Source organism: Netta rufina, assembly GCF_964035555.1.
Source record: "Netta rufina genome assembly, chromosome: 3".
In the NCBI taxonomy this organism is placed as follows: Eukaryota; Metazoa; Chordata; class Aves; order Anseriformes; family Anatidae; genus Netta; species Netta rufina.
In genome coordinates, this window is record NC_140125.1 from 94,443,216 (window position 1) to 94,467,200 (window position 23,985).

Below are 23,985 nucleotides of genomic sequence, written 5' to 3' on the forward strand. Positions count from 1 at the left end.
GGACTGGCTAGGAGAGCATTAATACATTAAACATTGTGATTCTGAACCCTGCGGCGGCTATAACTGTGAATAATGCAGAGGATATAACACATTTTGCTTCTGGGCTTTCTGATTTCTCTCTGTTGCCTCTGTATTTAGATCTTTTTGGTTTACAGATCTTTTTCATTTAATTAAAACTTAGCACGACTGGTATATTCAAAATGAAAGCAATTCAAGCTGTGGTAGAACCTGAAATGTAATTCTTTTATCATTTGCTATCTAAAACATTTTTACTAAATCATATCCAATTCATGGCCACAGAGTAGATGTTGCCAATTGCCTGAATGGTTCTAACGAAGCCACTTTCTGCTTGCTCCTTAATCTCACTCTCTTCCCCCAGATGGGCTAAATTGGTAGTGACAATATAAATCCATTTTCAGAGTGCTTGCTTTCAGGAGCATATCCTGGTTTATTTTTTGAAAAGTAGTCATCTAGTCAGAGCAGGGTGATTGAGGGCACTTCATTCAGGAGCCTGAGGTTTGTGTGTAATTAATGGAGAAGGCAGCACAGGCCTCCAAAGGAAAATTAAAATAAACTAATCTGTATTGTATTTTTCCATTCTCAGAAAAGAATAGATGGGACCTGGTTCTGTGCCTAAAGCCAGAAGACAACAGTGTGCACACTGAAATGTATGAACTCATGTCAGATTCAAGGTTCCACAACTAATACTTTCTTTTATCCAGTTCAGATTTAGATGCTGAACTATCTTTGGAGGAATAAGTACCCTATTGAATGAACAGAGCAGTGACCTTTGGGAAAGCTTTGGGAAAGCTTTTTTTTTGGGAAAGCTTTGGGAAAGCTTGGATTGGGAGAAGGCTCCCCAGGGAAGTGGTCACTGCACCAAGCCTGTCTGAATTTAAGAAGAGATTGGACTGTGCACTTAGGCACATGGTCTGAACTTTTGGGTAGACCTGTGCGGTGTCAAGAGTTGGACTTGATGATCCTTAAGGGTCCCTTCCAACTCAGGATATTCTATGATTCTATGATTCTATGATTCTATGTAATTTGACTGTGGCAGATGAACTCACAGTTGCGTATTTTCAGAAGAGCGATGTAGCCAGGAACTATAAGGACATGTTTGAAGAGCTTTGCAAAGTGAGGAGGATTTTTTTTTTTCTTATTTTGGGTCACTTTGAAAGAAAGGATGCTTTAATCTTGTAATGGGAGAAAAGAGAGCAACACTGATAGTGCCTGTGACCATTTTCTTTGAAAAAGTCACTCTTGGAAGGATGAGTTATGGGTTCTGGTCACTATGAAAATAAGTTTGTTTGTTCCTAGTGATTTCAGGTGGCTTCCAAAGCCAACCAGTGCATGAGAATGCAGCCTGAACTGCTCATTGAGACATTGGGCTCATTGTATCCTTGCCTTTCATTTTGAAGTCATGACAACCTTAATGACACCAGAGCTTAAAACATGATTTTTCGGATGAAAAGCACAAAGGCAAGTGTATAGGTTTAGCTGTCAAGCATAGTTACAGATTTATGAAGACCCATGACATCATATTCAGTGGAACTATTCTAGACTACAAAGGGCAGAAAAGCTTATTCAAATAGAAAATCATTCTAAAAAGCATTGCAAGCTTTTTAAAGTAATGAGAAAGTCAAATTTTTGAAGCAGAACCATAACCTTTTATGGATATTCCCTGGCTACTCCTTAAACTCGTCTTGTAAAGTCTAGCATTGCACTGACAGCAATGAGAACTCTTCTACTGCTTCTAGACCTTGTTACAGGTGTTCCTGAGTTAGATAATATAGACCTCTCTGTATGTTTCTTTTACAAGAAGATACAAATAGCCTTTCTCCATTTTCTTTCTCCATTTTCTTTCTTTTCATTCTTTATTTAAAGTAAATATGTGATAAATAAATTAAATAAAGTGCTAAAGTAAATACAAACTAAAAATTATTTAGTCCAAAAGAGCCCATCAGATCCAATAGCCACAGATGAAAGATACAATCACAGACAAATATAAGCTTTATCCAGCACAGACCATATGTTGCTGGACAACTTTTCTAGCTGTTCCACCGAGTTTTACTGGCATTATTTACTGATGGCTCAGTTCCTCATCTGTTTCTTGATATTTTGATCCCCAGCTAGTTCTCCAAAAACGCCATGGGGGTTCTGCTGGACTACTTATGTGGCCACCAAGCTGCCTGCATGGAAACAGCCAACTGTCAGCAGAACAATGTTGCTCAAACTGACAGTTGTACTTGATCAATGTCTTTAAGTTTTTCAGTTTGTCAGAAACTGGAGTACATCTGAGTTAATTCTCATATCAAGCAACAGTGAATTAGCTGCAGTTACCACCTCAAAAGACAAAAAAAAAAAAAAAAAATTGGTAGAAAATCTGGTACTACCCTCTGAAACCACCATTATTACACAGAACACAGTCACATCTCTTTGCCAATCCACTGGTAGCAGAAAATCAACAACAAAGATCTTAAAGATTAATGGAAGATATTACTCAAACAAGCATTTAGGTAGTTTACACAAAACTAAGTGCAACACTTGCCAAAACAGAGAAGGGTCTTTAAACAGCTATGATTGTCTGCCTTCATTACTGCATACTCTTTACTGCATATTTTCCTTCTACCCCAAAGTCTTCATCTCTTTCTTTTGAAAATAAAAGCTGAATCTCTATGAGTAGGGAACAGAAGGATTCTGTTTTCAAGTCACCACTTTATGAACACACCTGGGAAGCAGATAAAAAGATTCCCAAATGTCTATGTCTTCAAATATTTTTGTCCCATCAGGGTAGAGGGAAATGAATGGAAATAAGAAAAAAAAAAAAAAAAAAAAAAAAAAAAAAGACAACAACAACAAAATAAAATGATCAGTCCATTGGAAAAAAAAAAAAAAAAAAAAAAAAAAGAGAGAGAGAGAGAGAGAGAAACATACTATTTAGATGAGCATTTCAATGAATTATACTGGAAATGGAGACTGCTGTGCCTAAAACTTTTCATAGATATATTCAGATTCTGTAGTGTTGACAAAACAGCGTTGAAAACTTAGAATGTGCAGGTTTTGAAATCCAAAACCAGAATATTTTGATTTTACAGTGCAGACAACTGAGTCTGAATTAAAACACTTGCATGCTGTGCTTAGATTTAAAAAGTGATAGAAACAGTGGGTGGCTGGCTCAGAGGATTTGGCATGGATAGATTACAAAACTAGTCAGCAGTCCCAAGCCTCTTGTATTGGCAAACGTGACAGTTTATTTCAACTTGGACATTGCTTCTGCACTGATCTTTTATGCTCTGGTCTAGAAGTAAATGATGCTCAAAAATGTGGGTTTTGTTTTTTTTTGGACAGTGTTGGCAGTTTATATTTGTCTATTTTATATTCTTTTGGAGGGACGTTATAAAACAAAAGAAAATCCTTCAGATTTAAGGTTAATGCATAGCACTTTTTATCATAACATCCACCCAAGTCCCGTATGTTCATAAATAAAATTAAAACTTAAAGCTAAACCTAGCCATCACATCTGAGTGTACTCCAAAGGCTTCCTTTGGCTCTGCGGAATCTCAGAGAGCTGCAGTAGTTAAACTTGTGCTGGACAGGCTGGGTTTGGAAGGCAGCCTGTCTGCTTCTCCACTTCACCCTACTGGTGGTAGTGTTAACTCAGTCTCCATATTATTCTTTCTTTTTTTTTTTTTTTTTCCAAAGACACGTAATGCAGTAACATACAATACTTTATGTGGCAGTAGCAACAATATTATCTGGCTACACATTAATTTCTTTAAAAATTTACTCAATAGTCATGGTTTCTTTACCTCTTATATCTTTCCACACTGTTGTTAGTGTGACTTTACAAGGTGAGGAAAAAGAAAGCACACTGGACCTCCTTGAAGTTACAGGTCTTTCAATCAACTGACATGGGCTAACGGGCAGGGCCCAAAGGGTTATGGTAAATGGGGCTGCGTCAGGCTGGCGGGCGGTCACCAGTGGGGTCCCTCAAGGCTCCATTTTAGGGCCGGTACTTTTCAATATTTTTATAAACGATCTGGATGTAGGAATAGAGGGTATTTTGAGCAAGTTTGCTGATGACACCAAACTTGGAGGAGTTGTGGACTCAAATGAGGGCGTAAAGGCCTTACAGAGGGATCTGGACAGGTTGGAGAGCTGGGCGATCACCAACCGCATGAAGTTCAATAAGAGCAAGTGCCGGGTCCTGCACCTGGGATGGGGAAACCCTGGCTGCATGTACAGACTGGGCGATGAGACGCTGGAGAGCAGCCTAGAAGAGAGGGATCTGGGGGTCGTGGTAGACAGCAAGTTGAATATGAGCCAGCAGTGTGCCCTGGCAGCCAGGAGGGCCAATCGTGTCCTGGGGTGCATCAAGCATGGCATCGCTAGTAGGTCAAGGGAGGTGATTGTCCCGCTCTACTCTGCGCTGGTGCAGCCTCACCTCGAGTACTGTGTGCAGTTCTGGGCACCACAGTATAAAAAGGACATGAAACTGTTGGAAAGTGTCCAGAGGAGGGCTACGAAGATGGTGAAAGGCCTTGAGGGGAAGACGTACGAGGAACGGCTGAGGTCACTGGGCCTGTTCAGCCTGGAGAAGAGGAGGCTGAGGGGAGACCTCATCACAGTCTACAACTTCCTCGTAAGGGGGTGTCGAGAGGCAGGAGACCTTTTCTCCATTAACACTAGTGACAGGACCCGCGGGAACGGGGTTAAGCTGAGGCAGGGGAAATTTAGGCTGGACGTCAGGAGGGGATTCTTCACAGAGAGGGTGGTTGCACACTGGAACAGGCTCCCCAGGGAAGTGGTCACTGCACCGAGCCTGTCTGAATTTAAGAAGAGATTGGACTGTGCACTCAGTCACATGGTCTGAACTTTTGGGTAGACCTGTGCGGTGTCAAGAGTTGGACTTGATGATCCTTAAGGGTCCCTTCCAACTCAGGATATTCTATGATTCTATGATTCTATGGGACTCTTTGTGAACTTTGCAGATAAACCCACTGCATTCCTAAAAATGCAAACATCTATACATGATATACAAACATCTATACATATACTCAGTACCTGCATAATCAGAAAAAAAAAAAAAAAAAAAAAAAAAAAAAGGACCTATTTTCCTTGCACCCTATTCATTCCTGTATTATCATCATGTGTGATAATAACACTTAGTTGGATAAATTTGCACTGTAGGAATGAAAGAGGAGAAAAATCCATTTCTCCAGACACAGAAGAACCAGATGTCCTGCCTCTACAGCAAACATGGCAAGTTTCTCCATTTGATAGCCTCTGTGTTTCTGAGGAGACAGTGTTAGAAAAGCTGAAAACCAGCAAGAAAAGAAATTACAGGCTCATGCAGAGGAGTTGGGGAGTGGATTCTCAGGGACCCTATTCCTCAGGGAGTGTTGCTCAGTTGCACCTCATGCACCACAGCCTTTCTTGCAGGCATCTTACCAGCCTCAGTGCTGGGGTGGTGCCAAGAACAGGGGAAGGCAGGCATTTATGAAAGTGGAGTAGCAAGAAATGGTTGACAAGAGGACATCTTTGCAACTTGAAATTTCTAACATAGAAACTCCGTGGCAGGATGTGGTTGAGAGAGCTACCATGAAATATGCTAGTAGTAACATTTTAACAGTAACAATAACAATAACAAATAACAAATAATAATAATAATAATAATAATAATAATAATAATAATAATAATAATTTGAAGAGAGCTTTACATACAAAGGAAGAAAGACTTCTTTCCTTTCTGTTAGAGTCATGATACATACGTCCTCAACTGGTAAAGTGCTCCCAGTAAGAATGTAGATAAAGGGAATGCCAAGGAGCTGGAGGCACAGCAGCACCAGCAGCGATGTGGTGTGCAGGGATCCTGGCAAGAACTAAGGGATGGAGGGACAGGGCAAGACCCATAGGTGGGTGAAACAAAGAAGGCAGAAATCCCCGAGCATGGCCAGGGGGTCAAGGAGAAATGTTCATGGAAAAGATGGCATGCTCTAATTACTGGATAGGAATATTAGCCACCTATTTTTTAGACTGCTCTGTGCATTTTAGGGACTTCAAGTGATATAATGACTGCAGCTGTGTAGTTGTTCAGAATAGCCAGGCATAGAGTGGCAAACCTGTCCTTGTGTGGTAGATGTAGTAGTGTTGAAAGTATATAATTGGTAAAGAGAATTTAAATTAATCAGCTATTTCTTGCAGTAATGTTCCCACAGATTCCAGAAGAAAGGTCAAAGCCTGAATACCATGTGGCTTTTTCTGCTGGAAAACTTCACCACTGTCAAAAACATCTGTAACTTAGGTAAAATGAAAATAAAACAAATGGAATTTCTCATAATTAGATATATGATTCATCTTAAAACAAACAGTAATCTGTTGTCCAGTGTTGCTTTTGAAATCACTGAGTAGAATAAAAATTGGGGTTACACTGCACAGCAGAAAAAAATATGTTTCAAGCTGGTAATAGTAACATCTCAACAAGCATTTGTCTGATTGTTTAGGTTTTCACCTTATTGTTTTCCCTTGGTAGCACTAGCAGTGTAATAGCTAGGTCACTTGTAAAATAGTTCAATTTTCATCCAGTTTGCCTGATAAAAACAGTTAACACCTAAATATGTGTTTGAAGGAGAAAAATGAGGCATACAGCTCTCCACATTCATGCTGATTCTGTTAACATTTTCCAGAATAGCTAAAATTCTGTCTATAATACTTCACCTAGCTTCAAAATTGATACCTAGCAGTCCTTAAATTTGTCTAACATGGCACTGTTTGTTGTTGTTGTTGTTGTTGTTTTGTTTGTTGTTGTTGTTGCTCTGGTTTGAAGGGAGGCTGCAAAGGTGGTGGAGCCAGGCTCTTTTCAGTGGTGCCCAGTGCCAGGACAAGAGGCAGTGGGCACAAACTGGAACACAGGAGGTGCTGTCTGAACACCAGGAAGCCCTTCTGCACTGTGTGGGTGACTGAGCACTGGCACAGGTTGCCCAGGGAGGGTGTGGAGTCTCCTCTTTGGAGATATTCAAAAGCTATCTGGACAAAAGCATGTCCTGGGCACCCTGCTCTGGGTGTCCCTGCTTCAGCAGGTGGTTAGACCAGATGGCCTCCAGAGGCCCCTTTCCACCTCAACCAGTCTGTGATTCTGTGATAATTTTCATAAAAGAATCTGAACCATACCAGACCTTTATATATATTAGTGATGTCAATTGTATTTTAGTTACTTCTTTATTAGTATCATTTTGGCAGGTCTAAAAAGATACTTAGATTCCTAAACCAACTTATTCACCTAAACTCCCAGAGCAAGATCTTATCTCAACTATACTCCGTTCCTTAATGTGTGACCTGGATACTCATTCATCAACAGTCACCTCCACAGATCAAATCAGCTTAAACAACTAGCTCAGCTTGAGATGACTCACTCATGAAAGTGTCTGTTTCTTCCCATCAAGAGCTCCACATGGCTAGTTTTGGCTTAAAAATCTAGCCTTTAGATGCCTAAGTTATGCTAAATATATAAATATATATAAATATATAAATATGCTAAATGAATCTTACTCAAGGAGTTGAAATAATTGTTCAGCTATCCTGTAACCATCTTTTCAGATTTGTCCCTTTGTATCAAATCCAGAAAGTCAAAAAAATGAAGGCTTGGGGTTGAACACAGTCTGGTGAAATGTAATTGTATCCTCAGAGAACTTGAGACAATCTTTCTTTGCACACTTCTAATAAATAAATAAAAAAAAAAAAAAATCAGGTGGAAAATGTAGCAAAAGGAGCTAAATTTGTTAGGAGCCAAAGCCCCTGTGGTGCACATATACCCAACTTAGGATTTATATTTTATTTTAACTGTTTGCCAATTTAAAAGAGAAAAGTTGAAGGGAAGAGAAATGTGGCTTTTTCAGCATTTACTATCAGTCACAACATTTGAGGATGCTCATACAACAATAAAAACAGCCTCATCTTTTGCCTCAAAGCTATGGCGAAAGTCTGTCATAAACAGGGCTGCTGTTCAATTTTATTTTACATTCATTTGTACTGGTATTGAAAATGAGCAACAAGGGAGACAACAGGTGCTAAAGCACTAAGGAACTGGAAAACAAATGCAGTGCTTCATTTTCAGCCAGAGGCAGGTTATGGTGTTTCCTGGGAAAATGCTTTTAATAGAAGGAAATTTTGTGGTAAACTGATGGTGACATTAAGCAGAATTGACTGTAATTGATTAATGTGATCTGCATATTTCATGATTATCTGAGATATGGCTACCGTATAATGAAAGTTTTGCGATGCTCAAAGCCTGTGCACACGGTTATGTCTTATAGCATAAATCTGAGAGTATAAAGGGGTTTGGAGGAAGCTTTAAATTGCCAAGGATGATCTGGCTGATAAAACTTAAGTACAAAATGAATATTAATTTTTAGTGCCATAAAATTAGCTGACTCTTTGAAGATTGCTGATACTTAACCTTTTCTGGAGTAGAGTGAACTGCTTTAAACAGAATTTTGCAATTATGTTACTGTTACAATTTTATGTTTGTTTGATATGTTTATGGCGGACCATTCTGATTTGGACCCAGTAAGAGTGCTCTTGAGAAGGTAGCAGGAACAGTGCTCTGGGAGTTTAAAGGAGAGATACCATGTCTGCACTTAGTCACAGGCATTTTGGCCAGGCCAGTTCAGTATCAGTGACCTCCTCAGTCATGGGTAAACTCCTCTCAAGTGAATGCACATTTGATGTTTCCTTTGGAGACCTAAGGAATAACATAACACAATGTTGGACTTCCCAGAGAAAAGCCTTTGTCACCCACCAGGGTACTTTCTATTCCTTTCTCTGCCTTTCAGTCCAAAAACTGATAGCAGACAGTATTTGCAGCCAGCATCATGAATGTATCCTGAACAGAACAAATGAATAGCTGTGAAATGGCATTTCTCCAAAGGAAATTGAACTCACACAGCTTTTAGTACAGCTTCTGCAGGCTGTCACTCAGGACTTTCTGCTCAGTGCAGTCTCCTCTCATTACTGGGACAGTCTGTGAAAGGAATGATGAAAGTCAAGATACTGTGGTGGGTTTTTTTTGTGTGTGTACCTTGCCAAAGAGGTCACTTTGCCTTCCAGTGAGGATGCAACAGCCTTGATCTTAACTTTGTGCACCAATGGGCAGCTCAGCATCATAATGCTGCTCTCTCAGTCACTCTCCTCAGAAGTACAAAGAGAGAAAATACAATGAGAAAAAGCTCATGGTTTGAGGTAAAGACAGGGAGATCACTCACCAGTTACTGTCATAGGCAAAACAGACTCAGCATAGGGAGATTAATGTAATTTGCTGCCTGTTGCTGGCAGACTACAGCAGTGAAAAACTAAAAGCAAACTAAAAACACCTTCCTCCTTTCCACCCTCTTCCACCTCCTCCCCCCAAGCAGCACTGGGGAATGGGAAATGGGGGTTCTTATGTCAGTACCTAATGTCTTGCCTCCACCACTCCTTCACAGTCACTCTCTGCCCCCGCTCCACGTGGGGTCTCTCCCACGGGATGCTGTCCTTCCCGAACTGATCCTGCGGGGGCTGCCCACAGACAGCAGCTCTTCAGGAACTGCTCCCACATGGCTTGGTACCACGGGGTCCATCTGTCAGGGGCAAACTGCCCCCACATGTAGGCTGCAGCTCCCCCCAGATCCCCTGCTCCTGCGTGGGCTCTTCTCCACAGGCTGCAGCTCCTGCCTGAGCCCTGCTCCTGTGGGGGCTCTCCATGGGCCACAGCCTCCTCCAAGCCACATCCACCTGCTCCATCAGGGGTTCCACCATGGGCAGCAGCGTGGAGATCTTTTCCATGTGGGACCCATGGGCTGCAGGGGGACAGCCTGCTCCACCAGGGGCCTCTCCACAGGCCGCAGGGGAATTTCTGCTGCATGCCTGGAGCACCTCCTGCCCTCCTGCTGCACCGACCTTGGGGTCTGCAGGGCTGGTTCTCACTTCTCATTCTCCCAGCTCCTGTTGTGCAGCAGGTTTCATTCCCTTTCTTCAATCTGCTCTCTCAGAGGTATAAACAACATTGCTTATTAGCTCATCTCTGGCCAGCAGTGGGTCCCTTTGGAGCCGTCCGAAGCTGGCTCTGATCTGACGCGGGGCAGCTGCTGGGCTCTACACACAGAGGCCACCCTTGCAGCCCTCCTCACCCACCCTGCTACCCAAATCTTGCCACATAAACTAATACATTAGGTAAATAATTAGTTCTAAAAAATTGCAGTGAATAATACTGGAGTTCCTGTTGCAGTCACAGACTGTGACCCCACCCTGACATTACCATCATCTTGTCCCTTGGACAAGTTATCTTAAAATAACAAATTCGTCAGAAGTAATTCTGACTTTACTGGTTCTCCAAAAGTGTTACATTCTCAAGTCAATATCTTGTGGTTCAGAGTTCAGGTCAGGTTCAAACTACATAGCCAAGGAGTTGGATGTTACCTGAATTTTCCATCATCTGAGTACTCTGCACTTTTCATGAAAATGAGCCTTCTAGTGAATTAGTATTAGGATTGCTATAATCACTGCTCATTAAAAAATTCAGGGTTTTTAGTCAGACTCATTTACAGCTTATATTGAACTAATATCCTTACAATTTTCCATTATGAGAAGATTAGAAAATGTGTTCTTCCATCTTTACAGAGCAGAATCACCATCGTATCTGAGATGACCAAGAATCTATTTGCAAGCAATTTTATTTGCATTCAGTAACTGTCAGACATAAAATCATGATATAAATAATATTACTATAACAGACTCATCTGTTAACTACTTGTGACACTTTAGTGAGAAATCATCCAAGAACTTGTATTGTGACTAAAATTTATCTGTCTAAATTAATGTAATGTGAGTAGTTAGATTTTGGGGGTAGTAGAGAAAAAACTAATTTTGCCATTGAAATAGGTCATTACACACCCCAAGAAAAGAAAAAGCAAGTGAAACCTGCAAAGTCATGTGTAACTATGACATGTGAGATGAAATGTCTTATTTGCATGACATTAAAATTGCAAATCATAAAAAGTGATTGAGCCACTGGTTGACAGTTCAGGTGTTTGATTTATCTGTTATTCGAAGTACTTTTTTTCAGAAGTTAGTATGTTTTTGGAGTAATTTCAGATATTGAAACATTTCATTCTGAGTTGTTGCCACAATATCTGTCCATTGTTTATGAACTTCCTTTTCCTCCTTTATACCACAAGGTTCTGTTTCCCTCCACCAATGTGAGTACGCAGCACCAATGTACTTTCAGCATCATTGCATGATAATCACGGAGATATAGAAAATACTTGTCTATTTCTATACTTGGTGGTAGGATCCTCAAATCCTTTTGCTACTTTCTATTTCCAAAATTGTGGTTTATCAAGGGACAGATGTTCATAGATAATTATTGGCAATCAGACAAGTTTCAAGAAAATAAACTTTCTAATATCAACCAGGCCTTTAAACAGCTGGGAACCTGTTCCCCTACTTAGGCTACTATTGCAACCAGGGAGAGGTCCCTTCCCTTGTGCATTCCACCCCTACATAAATACTGCATGTCAGCAAAAGCACCATACATATCGAACGTTTATGCTGCATCCACCACACACATACAGACACAAAAGCCACAAAGTTTCTATGTACACAATAAAAAGCAGGGACTCCATCTTTCCGAGTGTTTAGGGAAGGATCTTCCCTGCATCGCAGTACTGTTATATTCATGGTACAAAGTGTCAACCTGTAAGCTTGCTCAACAGTGGGAACTCACTAGAAAAACCTTTGAACAGGTAGAAAGGATGATCAGTTCTTCTTGTGCAGGCTTCCCAGCTGAGCTTCAAAGGGTTGGTCAGAGACTGAACAACATTATCATTCAAAAAGTCTAGCTTCAGGTGAGGACATGAGGGAGCAAAGGTGGCAGTCACTTCTCTGCATGCCTTGCAACGATTGTGATCCCTGAATTTGCAACTGGAAGTAGCTGTAAATAGCTCTCCTCTGCAATCTCTCAGCTATGATTATAATGAGCAATCAGAATGGCTGAAGTGTTGCATTGCTTTCTAGATGAAACACTTGTAATGCTACATTGAGCTCATTTGAATACTAATTAGTAACAGCATCTTTTAAACAAAATGTGCAGCATAGTGAGAAACATTATTAGAAATTAGTTCCATATTTGACACTGCCTAAATGTACATACATCTATGCTATAGGTATTCTTTAATAAAATGTATATATATATACACATAATACATCAGCAAGCAATTACAAAGATTGTAGGACAAAACAGCTTAGAGTTGGAAGTGATTTTATTCTTCAAGTGTACAACACATTACACCCAGCTAGATGCATCCATATTTCCAAATGAGACAGAATAACAGTGTCATAATCCTGTTTGCTGTTTCATTTCTTTTCTTTTCTTAAACTAACTAGTAGAGGATGTCTTTTTAATTGCTATTTATCATTGAACCAATTCTTTCTGGAAAACAGTCTGTAATTTCTCCAAGATCTTTCTCTAGAAATAACATATCTAAAGTCTTTTATAAAGTGCACAGCTAGAGCTGTTTCTTAGCACTAGCGAATTTTTATTACTGTTCAACTCATTTTCTAGATTACTTATAAATAGTTTAACAGAACATGTCCCAGAATGGTTCTTGTGGGACTCATCTAACAACTTCCCTAAAATGAACACCTATCTCCTAACTTTCATACTGCGTAACTTGATGAGCACTCCAACTGCTGTCTCATTAACGTAAAGGGCAGCAGCACTACTACTTTATTCAGTTGGAGTGTATTCAGGGCATCCATCTCATTCAGCCCCTCACTGGTTTATGAATCCCAAAGAAGCTTAAGCATGAAATAAGTATGAGGTTTCCTTCACCCTAATGAGACACAGCTGGTTAGATACTTCTGTATCTGAGGAATATTGCTGTTGACAACACTGGCATCTATAGATCTCAGGGCTAAGAAGCAACTGAAGAGGAATTCAGATGGCCAAAATCTGAGGTTTAGGATCAAAATCATGCCTAAATCCTGGGCTTTTAAATTCTTTTGTAGATGTAAGCTGAGTGGGTAGGTTATGCAGTTAGATCAGGAAAGGCTTGGAATATCTATTTATATAGGCACTGACAATATCACCAAAGTAATGCATTTGTACTTCAGTGGATTTATTCTGTTATCCTATATTTCAGAAATCATCCTTCATCAGATATATGGTTAAGCAGGTAGTTTACCTTTAGGTGTGTAATTAATTCTTTCATCATCTATTGACTTGAAATATATGAACAAATGAATTCCCCAAGGGAAATTTAAGTTTCCTTCACAGTCATAGGTAAGAGCACACAGTAGCTCTCTTCTAATTAGCCCCTTGGAAATATAGTAAAAGTTTTTAATTTTGGTTTTACTTAAAATAGATTAGGCATAGATTTTTCCCAGCAGGACTTTCTATATGGTAGGAATATACTTTCTACTATTTCCTTCATGTGACCAAAAAGAAGCTCTTTGTAAAGCACTTGATTACTATAGAGCTGGAGTTGTATTTCAGTTTGGCAATATAATATAATGTGTTGCAAGAGACTTAACTGAGAACTTTGACAACTTCAAAACATTTATTTTCACTTAGATTCCCATACTTAAAGACAGAATGTTTTTTGCAAATGTAAAGATATAAATATTTTGTCTATATATTCCCTTAAGGAAATAATAATAATAATAATAATAATAATAATAATAATAATAATAATAATAATAATTTAAAAAAGCATTCTAATAGGACCAATAGAAATTATAATAAATAACAACAAAACGAAACAAAACAAAAAGATAAAAAGAGAGGATATAGATATTTAATTTAAATTATCCTGTTTGAATATTTGAAATGGCAATATATTTTGGTTAGACAGTCTTTTGGAGAGCCTTTGAGAGCACTGCTTCACAGAGATCAGGATGAATGTTTCCTGGAAAATAAAAATTATAAATATTAAAACTCTACTATTGTTGTGGATATATAGAACGTTCATAATTCTTAACATAAATGCAGGTAACCTCCATTTCAAGATGTCAAGAAGACGATAATTTATCATAAGCTAGCTTGTTGAATTACCTAAAACATCAGAAGAACTTTCTAGTGTCTGTAACATTAGTATTACTTTAAGGTGACTATTCACTTTCTCTAAAAATGGAATTAAAATTTATAAAAAGCAAGATAACTTGTCTTCATACACAATAAAATAGAGCTAGAAAGGTGTAATAGAAGTAATAAAATGATTTCAGGAAAGTGAGAAAGGAAAAGAAAATATGTTTTCTTCAAGCAGTGTAAACAAATCTATGCCTGCTTTACTCAAAGGATCTTTTTCTTTTGTGCCACAGGCTCATTATTTTTGACAAATACAATAAGCTTTTAAAGTTCTTACAATGCCATCTGCCATTGCAGCATATCTTTAGTCCTTTGTTGGTGGTGGTGGTGGTGATGGTTTTGTTTTGTTTTAATCATTAAATAACTGTATTTATACTTTTGAATGTGTTGATTTGGCACTTGGCTATCACCAGCCTGATGTAGTTGAACAAAATCCTGTATCATAGTGAGACTCCTTCCTTAAGTGATGGTAGAGCTTGAAAACACAGTCTGTGCTCATTAATGTTGGTCACTTTGTGCTGAACCTCAGTCACCAGCAGGAGGTTTAGCAGTCACAATTCACTCTGTAGTAGAGCCCAAATGATATTTTAAACCCTCAGATAGTCATGCATAATGCAGGACTTAAGTTTGCTTCCTTGAACTAGTAAGTGCATCTGAAACCAGTGGGCCACTTCCAGGAGTGTATGTAGGTTGAAAATCAGACATTTATAACAGGGGAAAAACAACAACAACAACAACAAAACACGATCTTGGGTGCTGGATAAAATCATTTTATAAGTAACAAAGAGATCAAAGAAAAAAATGTAAAACATATATAAAACTTACCATATATAGTGAATTTGGACAGAATGCAGAGTTGCAGAACAATGGAGAAAGAACAATTTATTTAGCATGTTCACAGATCTTAAAATTATCCCCAGTGCATTCTGAAGAGAGAAGGAAGAAATTATCACCATCAGCAATATGTATCATGCAGCAAAGGACTTGAGATGCTGCCAACTCACAGTTATGCCCCCCATCCTCGACACCTAGCTGAATCTGAGGACCTTCAGGAGTAGTGGAAGGTGTGCATAACACCAGAAAATGTGTTAGGCACCAGAAAGTTTGTGTATATGTAATTTTACCTCCATGTAATTTCAGCTGCAAGCATTAGTATGGGGCTACAGTTCTAATAATTCTTTGTTTAGACTTTTACAACTCTACGAAGACAAAAAATAAAAGGTATTTATTTGCTCACAGCAAGAATGTTATGGGTTGGTAGGAATTCAAACAACCTACTTTGTAGCTTGGATTTAACAAATTGGTAATTAGCCTCCCATAAGTAAAAACATGACATTTTGTACTCTCATTAATTAAGACCAAGTCTTCTTCCTGAAGCTGAATCCACCCTGAATGCAGTGGGCCCCTGGGTTGTGATTGTAACTATTAAGATGAACGTAAATCTTTGTAGGAAGCATCTTTAGATATGGTAATTGTGCATTTCTTGAGGATCTTCAATTTCCTGCATGGTCTTTTCAAACTTTTTATTCAAATTCTTTGGTTGTATTCATTGAACATCTTGATCTAATTTAATTCTAGCAGCTATTGGCTAATGACCAGGTGATTCTTACATACTTTGTTTCAGCTTTTGCTCAGTTTTGTACAAGCATAGGTACATCTGTAGGTTTGTGATCTCTCTACTAACAGCTTTCTGACATGTAATTTATAGATATATCATATCTTGTTGGTCACAGTAGTCACTGGGTGTAGCCTCGATTTTGGCATGTATCACTAACGTGTTAGCCTTTCTCCTAAGCTTTCATTTCCTTTGCACAGAATTTATGATTTTTGTTCATTCACCCCAGGTGTTCAGACCTCAGTAGTGATACAATGGGCATGTTGTCATCACATTCTTCTACTGATTTGTCTTTGTTGTCCTTGTCAACTATCTACCTCTTTGCCATTAAGATGTTGTATTTCATTATGGAATGTATTGAGAAATAAAGCACTCCTGAATTAAAGAGCCCATTTGCCAAAGGCAGTACTGAATGTACACAAATCTCTGCTCCATTTCACCAAAGTAACTATTAGAATTTTAATGATGCATCAAGAATAGACAAATAATTGTTGTCATATGTATCTTCTAAATTTTCCTCTGTTGTAAGCAATCTTCTTTTATATGTACCCATTTAATTATGGGATGTGTGTGGCTGACTGCAGGTGCTGTGATGTGACTGGAGTACACCCACTCTCTTAGCTCTGTTGTGTGAGCCCTACTCATGTATGACCATATCCGTCATCTTTATTCTTCTTCCTGGAGTGAGAATAATTCCTCCAAAACTAAGAATCAAGGGATGGGTAAGCTCTTAGCTTCACTTTATACTCTGCTCAGGCCTTTCCCTATTCTCAGATTCACTTTGATTCTCAGACTGTTCCTCAGTTTACTTCTCTATTTCTTCAGTGAACACTATCAGGACCTAGGATCTGAGCACTTTTAAACCCTGAAACAGGTACCACTGAGAAATTGTATCTATTCTGATTTACTTGTTTCTGTAGAGTTCACTTATTACTTCTACTAATATCAGCATTGCAGACATCATGGCTTTTGCATTTATGTGCAGATTAAAAATTAATTGGTTTGCATTTGTGAAACTGCATGCTCATTAATTTTCTTCTGTTGTATTGTCCATTGATCTTATGAATAATGCTTCTTTAACAATACTGCTGTGACTATCATCTTTGTCTGTACTCTGCACTGTGCTTTTATTTGTAAATTCTTGTCAGATATGAAATCCACTGCAATTCTGTTATTGTTCTTCAAGTACCCATTGTTTCTTTTCATCACTGTATTTGGTACAATGCAAGTTCCATGTATTGTGTTTATGAAATTTATCTCCACGATCTACACAATTCCTACTTCAGGTTTTTCTTCTATTACTCTTGGATATTCTGGCATTTTGACTTTATCAGAACACTTTTTTTTTTCATCAGTCTGGATTGCATAATTTTGTTTGCTATGTGAGTTCAAGTTGTTCTTTCAAATTCCTTCCAGAAGCTCTATTTAAGTATATCAGTCTGGGTTCCAGTCCAGTCAGTTCTCTGTCAGGTTCAGGACACATTCTTTTAAAAATTGTAAGGCTACTTTTTCATCAAGAGATAATTCATCATTTTTCTTGGCCTTTATGTTGATTACCACTCATACACTTCACTTTTGCAGAGGTCAGTACTCCTCTAATTTCTGCTATGGAGTTTTATAATTCATTCTCCCTGCTTGGGTCAACATGAACTTATAAAACACAGCAGGTGTTTCAAAGTATATTAGCTTTTATGAGGGAGTGAGCTACAGAGCCATGCCTCAGGCTAAGGGAAGGTGGACTACAACATGTGACAGCCACACTGTGAGACAATAGAAGAGGACAAAGGAAGTCTGAAGCATAGAGAGTGAGAGGAACTGGTTTTAGACATGGAACATAATGCTGTTAATTTGGAGAGACAAGGGAAGCTGCCACATAGATGAAGATCAGGAGTAGGTGGTAATTGGTCACTGGAGGGTGCTGTGCTGAACCAAAGTGGAGTTAAGTATCACCACCCCATAGTAAACAAGAAACAAGATTGGTACAGTCTAAGGCATCATGTTGGGAAGTCCTGTGTTTGTTTGCTGCTGCAGGAGAAGGACAAGACAAGCTAACTTTTCTGACCAGACTGAAGGAGCTGAGGCATCTTCTTCTGTCAGGAGGGTGAAAGGAGCAGAAGGGGACGCTTGCCCTATCCAGCAAGGGAGTACCCAAATGGGTCAGTTGAGTATCCTGTTACCACCATGTTGGTGTCCCTTCCAGACCTGGCAGTTTCAGCAGCCGATTTCTGCTTTGTAACACCCTGGTCTGGAAATCATTTTGTTTCTCTGGTGTCAAGTTTTCTCCTAGCTAAGAAGTTGTGCTGACAGACCTTGCATGCAAATTCATTTCGAGCTTGTTTACATCTGGAGACCTTAGTGCCTGTAAAAAAAAGCACACTGCATCCATCACTGTAAACATATTGTAGATTTTCCCTTTTGTGCAGCTTCACATATCTCTTTTACTGCTATTATTTGTGTCCTCGTGATGAAGATCACATGCAGGCTGAAGCTGAAGCTTAGAATGAATAGCTCTGAATATAGCACTTGAATCCTTCTGTGAAAATGTGAGTTAATTTAGAACTCGGTTCCTTTCTATAGAAAATAGCTTTGCAAAGTGAGCAGGATTCTGGTGTTCAACCTGTGCCTTTGCACCCAGTCACTTGTGAACAGTCACTTTACAGTATCATTTTACATCCCACGAAGTCATGGCAACCACAGGCTCTCCAGGCATCCCACCTGATAGGATTGCAAACTCCAAACTGAAGATATGCTTTGAGGTTCTGGGAGCTATTTTGTTCAGTTCAGGGTTTGCAGATGCCTGTGTGCATATTCAAGTAGATATATAAATACCTGTTTACATCGTGCAGTGTGAAATATTCAGAATGGACAGATTCTGTAATTGGGAAGGGAAATCTTATCTCCTGTGTCTTCAAGAGAGTTTGAACAAAGACAAAGATTTCTGACCCTCCTCTGCAATTACTGATGGAAAATTCACCATTTTTCATCTAATATTTTGAAACCAGCATATGCAAGTTTTCATTGTTTGTAAATGACTGGGCAGACTTAGTAAAAAAGTATTATTTGTCTGTCTTGGCTGGGCTTTATGATAATCTCATTCACTTTTGCATCACATAGCAGAGAACTTTTCTGTTTAGCTAGGAGTTCTCCTAATCATAGTTCAGTATCACCTTGGGTGTTCATTCATTAGTATGAGGTGCAGTTTAGAGGAGAACAAACTGATCATCCCCACTTACTGGTGGGGATAGTTACACCGTGTAGATATCACAGTGTGTGAACGGGATTCCTCTTCTGTATGAAGGTAAACCAAAGGTGGGCTCCAGGTAAGCTCTCTGACTTCTGGTGGAAACTCTGTTCGTGCAGCCAGCCTACAGCTAGCAGGAAGCAAAATCCTCTGAGGTTCTAGATGAAAAGTAGTGCTGTAGAGCTAGATATAAGTAGTGTGGACTGACCATTTTGCTGTGTGGTTGGATTGTGATACTTGCTAATCAAAGTCCTACAAAGGAATCATCCAACTTCATGTGCTCCTGTGATAGGAGAGCCTGTTTAGCTGTGGTACACTTAGAAATCTCTATTACCTGGCAGTAGATAAAACTTTCCATATCAGACAAGCGTCTACTCAGCAGTGTGAGTTATGTCTGGTGTTTTGGTTGTTAGATGCCTTTTACTTGATGAATGATTCAATGTAAGGCTATGCTCAGTCCTAAAACACTGAGTCATATTCTCTGGTTTGGGGAAGCGAAGCTTGGAACAGTGCTCATGGTCTATGAGTTGTTACTCTTCAGTATTTTTCCTGAAGTGATTTAATAGCTTCTCTCCTCTTAATGACACACACAGAGATGCAATGAAAGAAGCATTTTCTGACTTATCACCCTTGTAGGAAGAAGTACCATGTGAAAATTCCATCTTTAACTCCAAACATGCCATGAAAAAAACATCATTAGATATCTTCAGAAAGAAGTGCTGAGGATCTTGCTGCCCCAGCCTGCTGTTGCTAACACCTATAGAAATGATTGCTGAGCAGTAACAGAAAACATGTGTAGAACCTAGGAAAAAGGTTAAAAAAGGTTATAAAATGATGTGCTTTAAAATTTTTTTGAGGTTATTGAGATAAGAAAAATGTCATTACCGTTATTATTACCATACAAGCATATACATAATTTGCTGTGAGACAGGTCTATGTTATAAAGTCATGTTAATGATGTCTTAACTGCAAAAATCCTTATCAAAATAATGAGGCAAATTTAATTTTTGTCTTTTTCTACATTAAAAAAAAAAAAATTATATTTCTTATGAAATTTGTTGGTAGCATACTCCTAGAAGAAAATTTGGGGAATTTTCTGGTGTTGTTTTTATGAGACCTAAAAAAGTTAATGAAAGAACCTTTGAGCATTTACCAGGATATTTATAAACATAAAAACTTTAAAATTTAATTCTGTTGAAAGACTTCATGTCAAATTATGACAGAAGTTGCAATCAAATATGCAAAAGGTGTTGTAACGTCTCATGATAGACAGTAATACTATGCTCTGGTTCTTGTGGACATTCAATGAGATTTCAGTGGTAAAGCTGTAATGTCAAAGATATTTGAACTGTAGTAAGAAAAAAATCTTATATTATCTGTACTGATTATCACTTTTAAATTTAAAACAGTTATTTGTATTTTCAACATTTAAAATAAAATTATGGATTACAGTTACTGAGTTATGATTTTATCCTAAGTTATCATGCAAAACGTACACTTATGGGGCCAGATCTAGGGTTCTGGAGCTAAAGGATATAACTGTTTTGTATTCAGTGAAAACTCATAAAGTCCTTTGGGCTTTGTCTTCTACTGTAGACAAAACAACTATGCTACAGTAGAGTATTGTTTGAAGCATAACACTGTGCAAGTATTTTTCATGTGAAGCAATGGCATAAATTAGGTAACACCCACATTAAATTAATGAATAATTAAGTAAGTAACAACTGTCATATATTGTTACAGTTTTTATATGTTAGAAATATTAATGCTGAAATAGAATTATTTTAGTATATACTAAGAAGCTATAACTTCTTGACCATTTTTAAGCAAATTAGTATACTTGCTTTCTGTGATTATGTTTTCTATCTATAAAATTAGAATATGCATACATACTTTACTCAAATTTACGTTTCTAAAAATATTTTTGAAGACTGAGCTTTGAACTGATCGTAACTTCCACATTTCTTATTGCTGTCATGTATAATGTGTTTTGTTGTCAGAGAAAATAGCATTGACATGATCACTATTTTATATCTTTGCTTTTTATGTATGGGTAACTACTATGAATGCACATTACAGTTTACAATCACAGTCTCAAACTCTTATGCAAAAAAGTGGGTTGAAGATTCAGATCATTGCTCTGACATAAAATAGGATTATTAGGCTCATTTTATAGTTGGAAAACTGGGACCAAAAGGCTGTCAAGATAAACTTAGATGAGGTAAATCTTAGCCAGTGTACACAAGATTGCATAGGTACTGTGTGTCAGAAATGGGACTGAAACTCAAACCTCATGTCTCAGGTAGAAAAACTAGAGCATTGTGTTTCCTTTAGCAATACTGAAATGCACAATCTACAGATATTCTTTAAATAAATGGAATACTTTCATGAGCTACAGAATTTGTTAAAATGCTCCAGAATTGTTAACTGGATCATTATTTCATATTTTGTGAACAGCCCAGATTCAAACAGATTAATTCAGCTTTTGCCTTATGGAAGTAATATTTCAGTACTCAGCGCTGGAGTATTTCGCATTTTTTCACTGTGCTGATTAAAATCTGTTGTAGATGATAATTATGCTGGTTTTATCATTCAAACACTCAAAAAAGATTTTAAATCTTTTAGTGGCTTGTAGTAGACTTTTATTTCTCAAAGGGTTTAAAGTCTACTTATATTATGTCCTTTTGTCATGTTCTCTGTAGATGCTAAATCAGTAGATTCCCAGTTTTAAAAAACAACAACACTCTTTTTCATAGGAGGAAGAACTGAGGAAAAGTGGAGAAGCCAAATATGCACACTTGAGTGACGAGCTCCATGTATTAATTGAAGTGTTTGCTCCACCTGGGGAAGCATATTCTCGTATGAGTCATGCCTTGGAAGAAATAAAGAAATTCCTCGTTCCAGTAAGTGACTTCTAGCATTCTTCTGTGACTGTCTATGGCTTTGCTGCATTGAATTTGTGTCTTCTTTAAGTTCCTTCAGCTCAAGGAAAAAGAAAAAAAAAAAAAGTCTGTTGAAGATTCATCTTAGGAAGATGCCAAACAGGCCATTAATTGTCATAGTTGATCCCCTGGTATTTGTTTGTGTTTTTTTTGTATATATATAGGTAATGATTTATCTAAAGAAGTCAATGAATTTTGTCTGGAGAAAACAGCATGAGCAAAACATTCCTCAGGCTTTAGACTGATGTTTCTGCTCAGACAGCTAGACTTAACTCAGACCACAATTTAGCAATGCTTCATCAGCTAGGAAACACAGAATCATCCTCTACAGCTGGGAACCTTTTTAGTTCTGGACTCAGTACATCAACTTCTAAAGTATTTACCTGTTGATTTTCGCTCAGACTGTCTGAAAATGATTTTCTCCAGTTTTCTACAGCATTCCATGATATTATCGTACTTACAATTCGTCCTAGAATTTAAGTAAATGTTGTTTTATATAGTAGAGTTACAGAAGTTATTGTCTGCAGTCTATCCTGAGACTATTAAGCACTATAAATATGTTCAGAACTTGTATTCCTTCAAAAATACATTGGCAACTTATTTCTATTTGAAGTAAACCAACGAAGTTAGTAAATGTTCATATGTTTTCATAATAACAGAGGGATTTTTATCACGCCATCACATACCAAGATCAGAGGTGTTCATATTAGGCATACATCTGTTTGCATGACAGAAATTAGACATTTTATTCAGTGAGGAGTTCTTAGCAGGAAGAGAAAAGAAAAATACTTAGAAGCACATTATTTAAATACAGCATTTTAAACATTAATTTTTAGAGCAATGAAACATTTTTAAAGAATACAAAACAAGTAACATAAAATTTACCAAGCGAGTCACAATAAGAAAGCCACTTTTAAAACAGCCTCTTTCAGACTTTCCCATTCCATCTCCTTATACTTCCAGTTAAAAACCACTGATATTAAAATATTATTTTAAATATTCTTACACAGGGAAATAACCATGAGACAAGAAAGCACTTTATTCATGATTTCTGACTTTTCAATTTCTGAACATGCAATACAAAATTAGGTCATTGTCATAATGATGGCAACACAACATGGAATGATGTTTTGGCAGCAAGTTAATGGTGAGGATCTGCCAAGACATGCCACTGAAATAAAATTTATAGCTAAATTCTAGATGCCTGAAAAATATGGAATAACATAGCTAAAAATGGTAGCATTGCTGATAACAAAGATTGCCAGCATTTGTCCTTTGGATAAACCTATTTCCAGTTGTTCACAATTTTGCTGGACTTTAAATTGTTTTTATAAAAGCTTCCTTTTTAAAGATAGCTTTGTATGTTCTCTTTGTTCTGAAAAGGAGCTACTGCATATAGCATTACATAGTAACGATGGTCTCCATTCCTATGCCACCTTGATTTTTAACATTTGTTGAAGATTGTCATCTATTGCAGAGCCTGAGAAAATAATAAGGGTGAATAAAGGATAGAGAGTAGTGAGAGCTTTAAAGTTTGTGGTGTATTGCTGTTTACAATACTCAGAATCTGCCTAAGCATGTATTTTGTGTGACACATTATTGATAAATGTTATATGTATTTTCCATCACAAACATAACAGCTGCACTGGAAGAAATACAAAAACAGGTTCTTTGTTATAAGAGTTTGAACTCAGTTGGCAGTGGCAATAATCACTCTAAACAAGTAACAATCATACTTTATGACTTGTTTGTTTGTTTTATCCCCTCTGCTTCATTTCAGATTTACAGCAATTTACAAAGCAATTATTAACTGGCTGGTTACAACATGTGTCAAGGGGTTTACACTCAAAAAGCTTGCATGAGATAATTTCCTTTTTGTTCCCTATTTACAGCATCTCTTGAATTTGTTTTATGATGTTTTGTTGTTTATAAGACCTAATTTATTGCAGCAGTGAATATCAGAATTTCATTACAGGGATGAAAGCAGTAGAACCTAACAGTTTTATTTATACCAAATCAAGAATGTAATAAACTATTCAAATGAGTTTTCACATTGCATATGAATATT

The 23,985-nt window shown here is 37.8% G+C and overlaps 1 protein-coding gene across 1 annotated transcript in view; it reads left to right on the plus strand.

The window, feature by feature from the left end:
- The window catches only part of KHDRBS2 (KH RNA binding domain containing, signal transduction associated 2), a gene marked incomplete at both ends in the record, with an annotated part of 354,308 nt that overhangs the window by 154,983 nt on the left and 175,340 nt on the right, over positions 1 to 23,985 (plus strand). Inside the window, one exon of the mRNA XM_084285229.1 lies at positions 21,732 to 21,878. Coding sequence (XP_084141355.1) covers positions 21,732 to 21,878 — 147 coding nt within the window. The remainder of the gene's footprint in view (positions 1 to 21,731; positions 21,879 to 23,985) is intronic.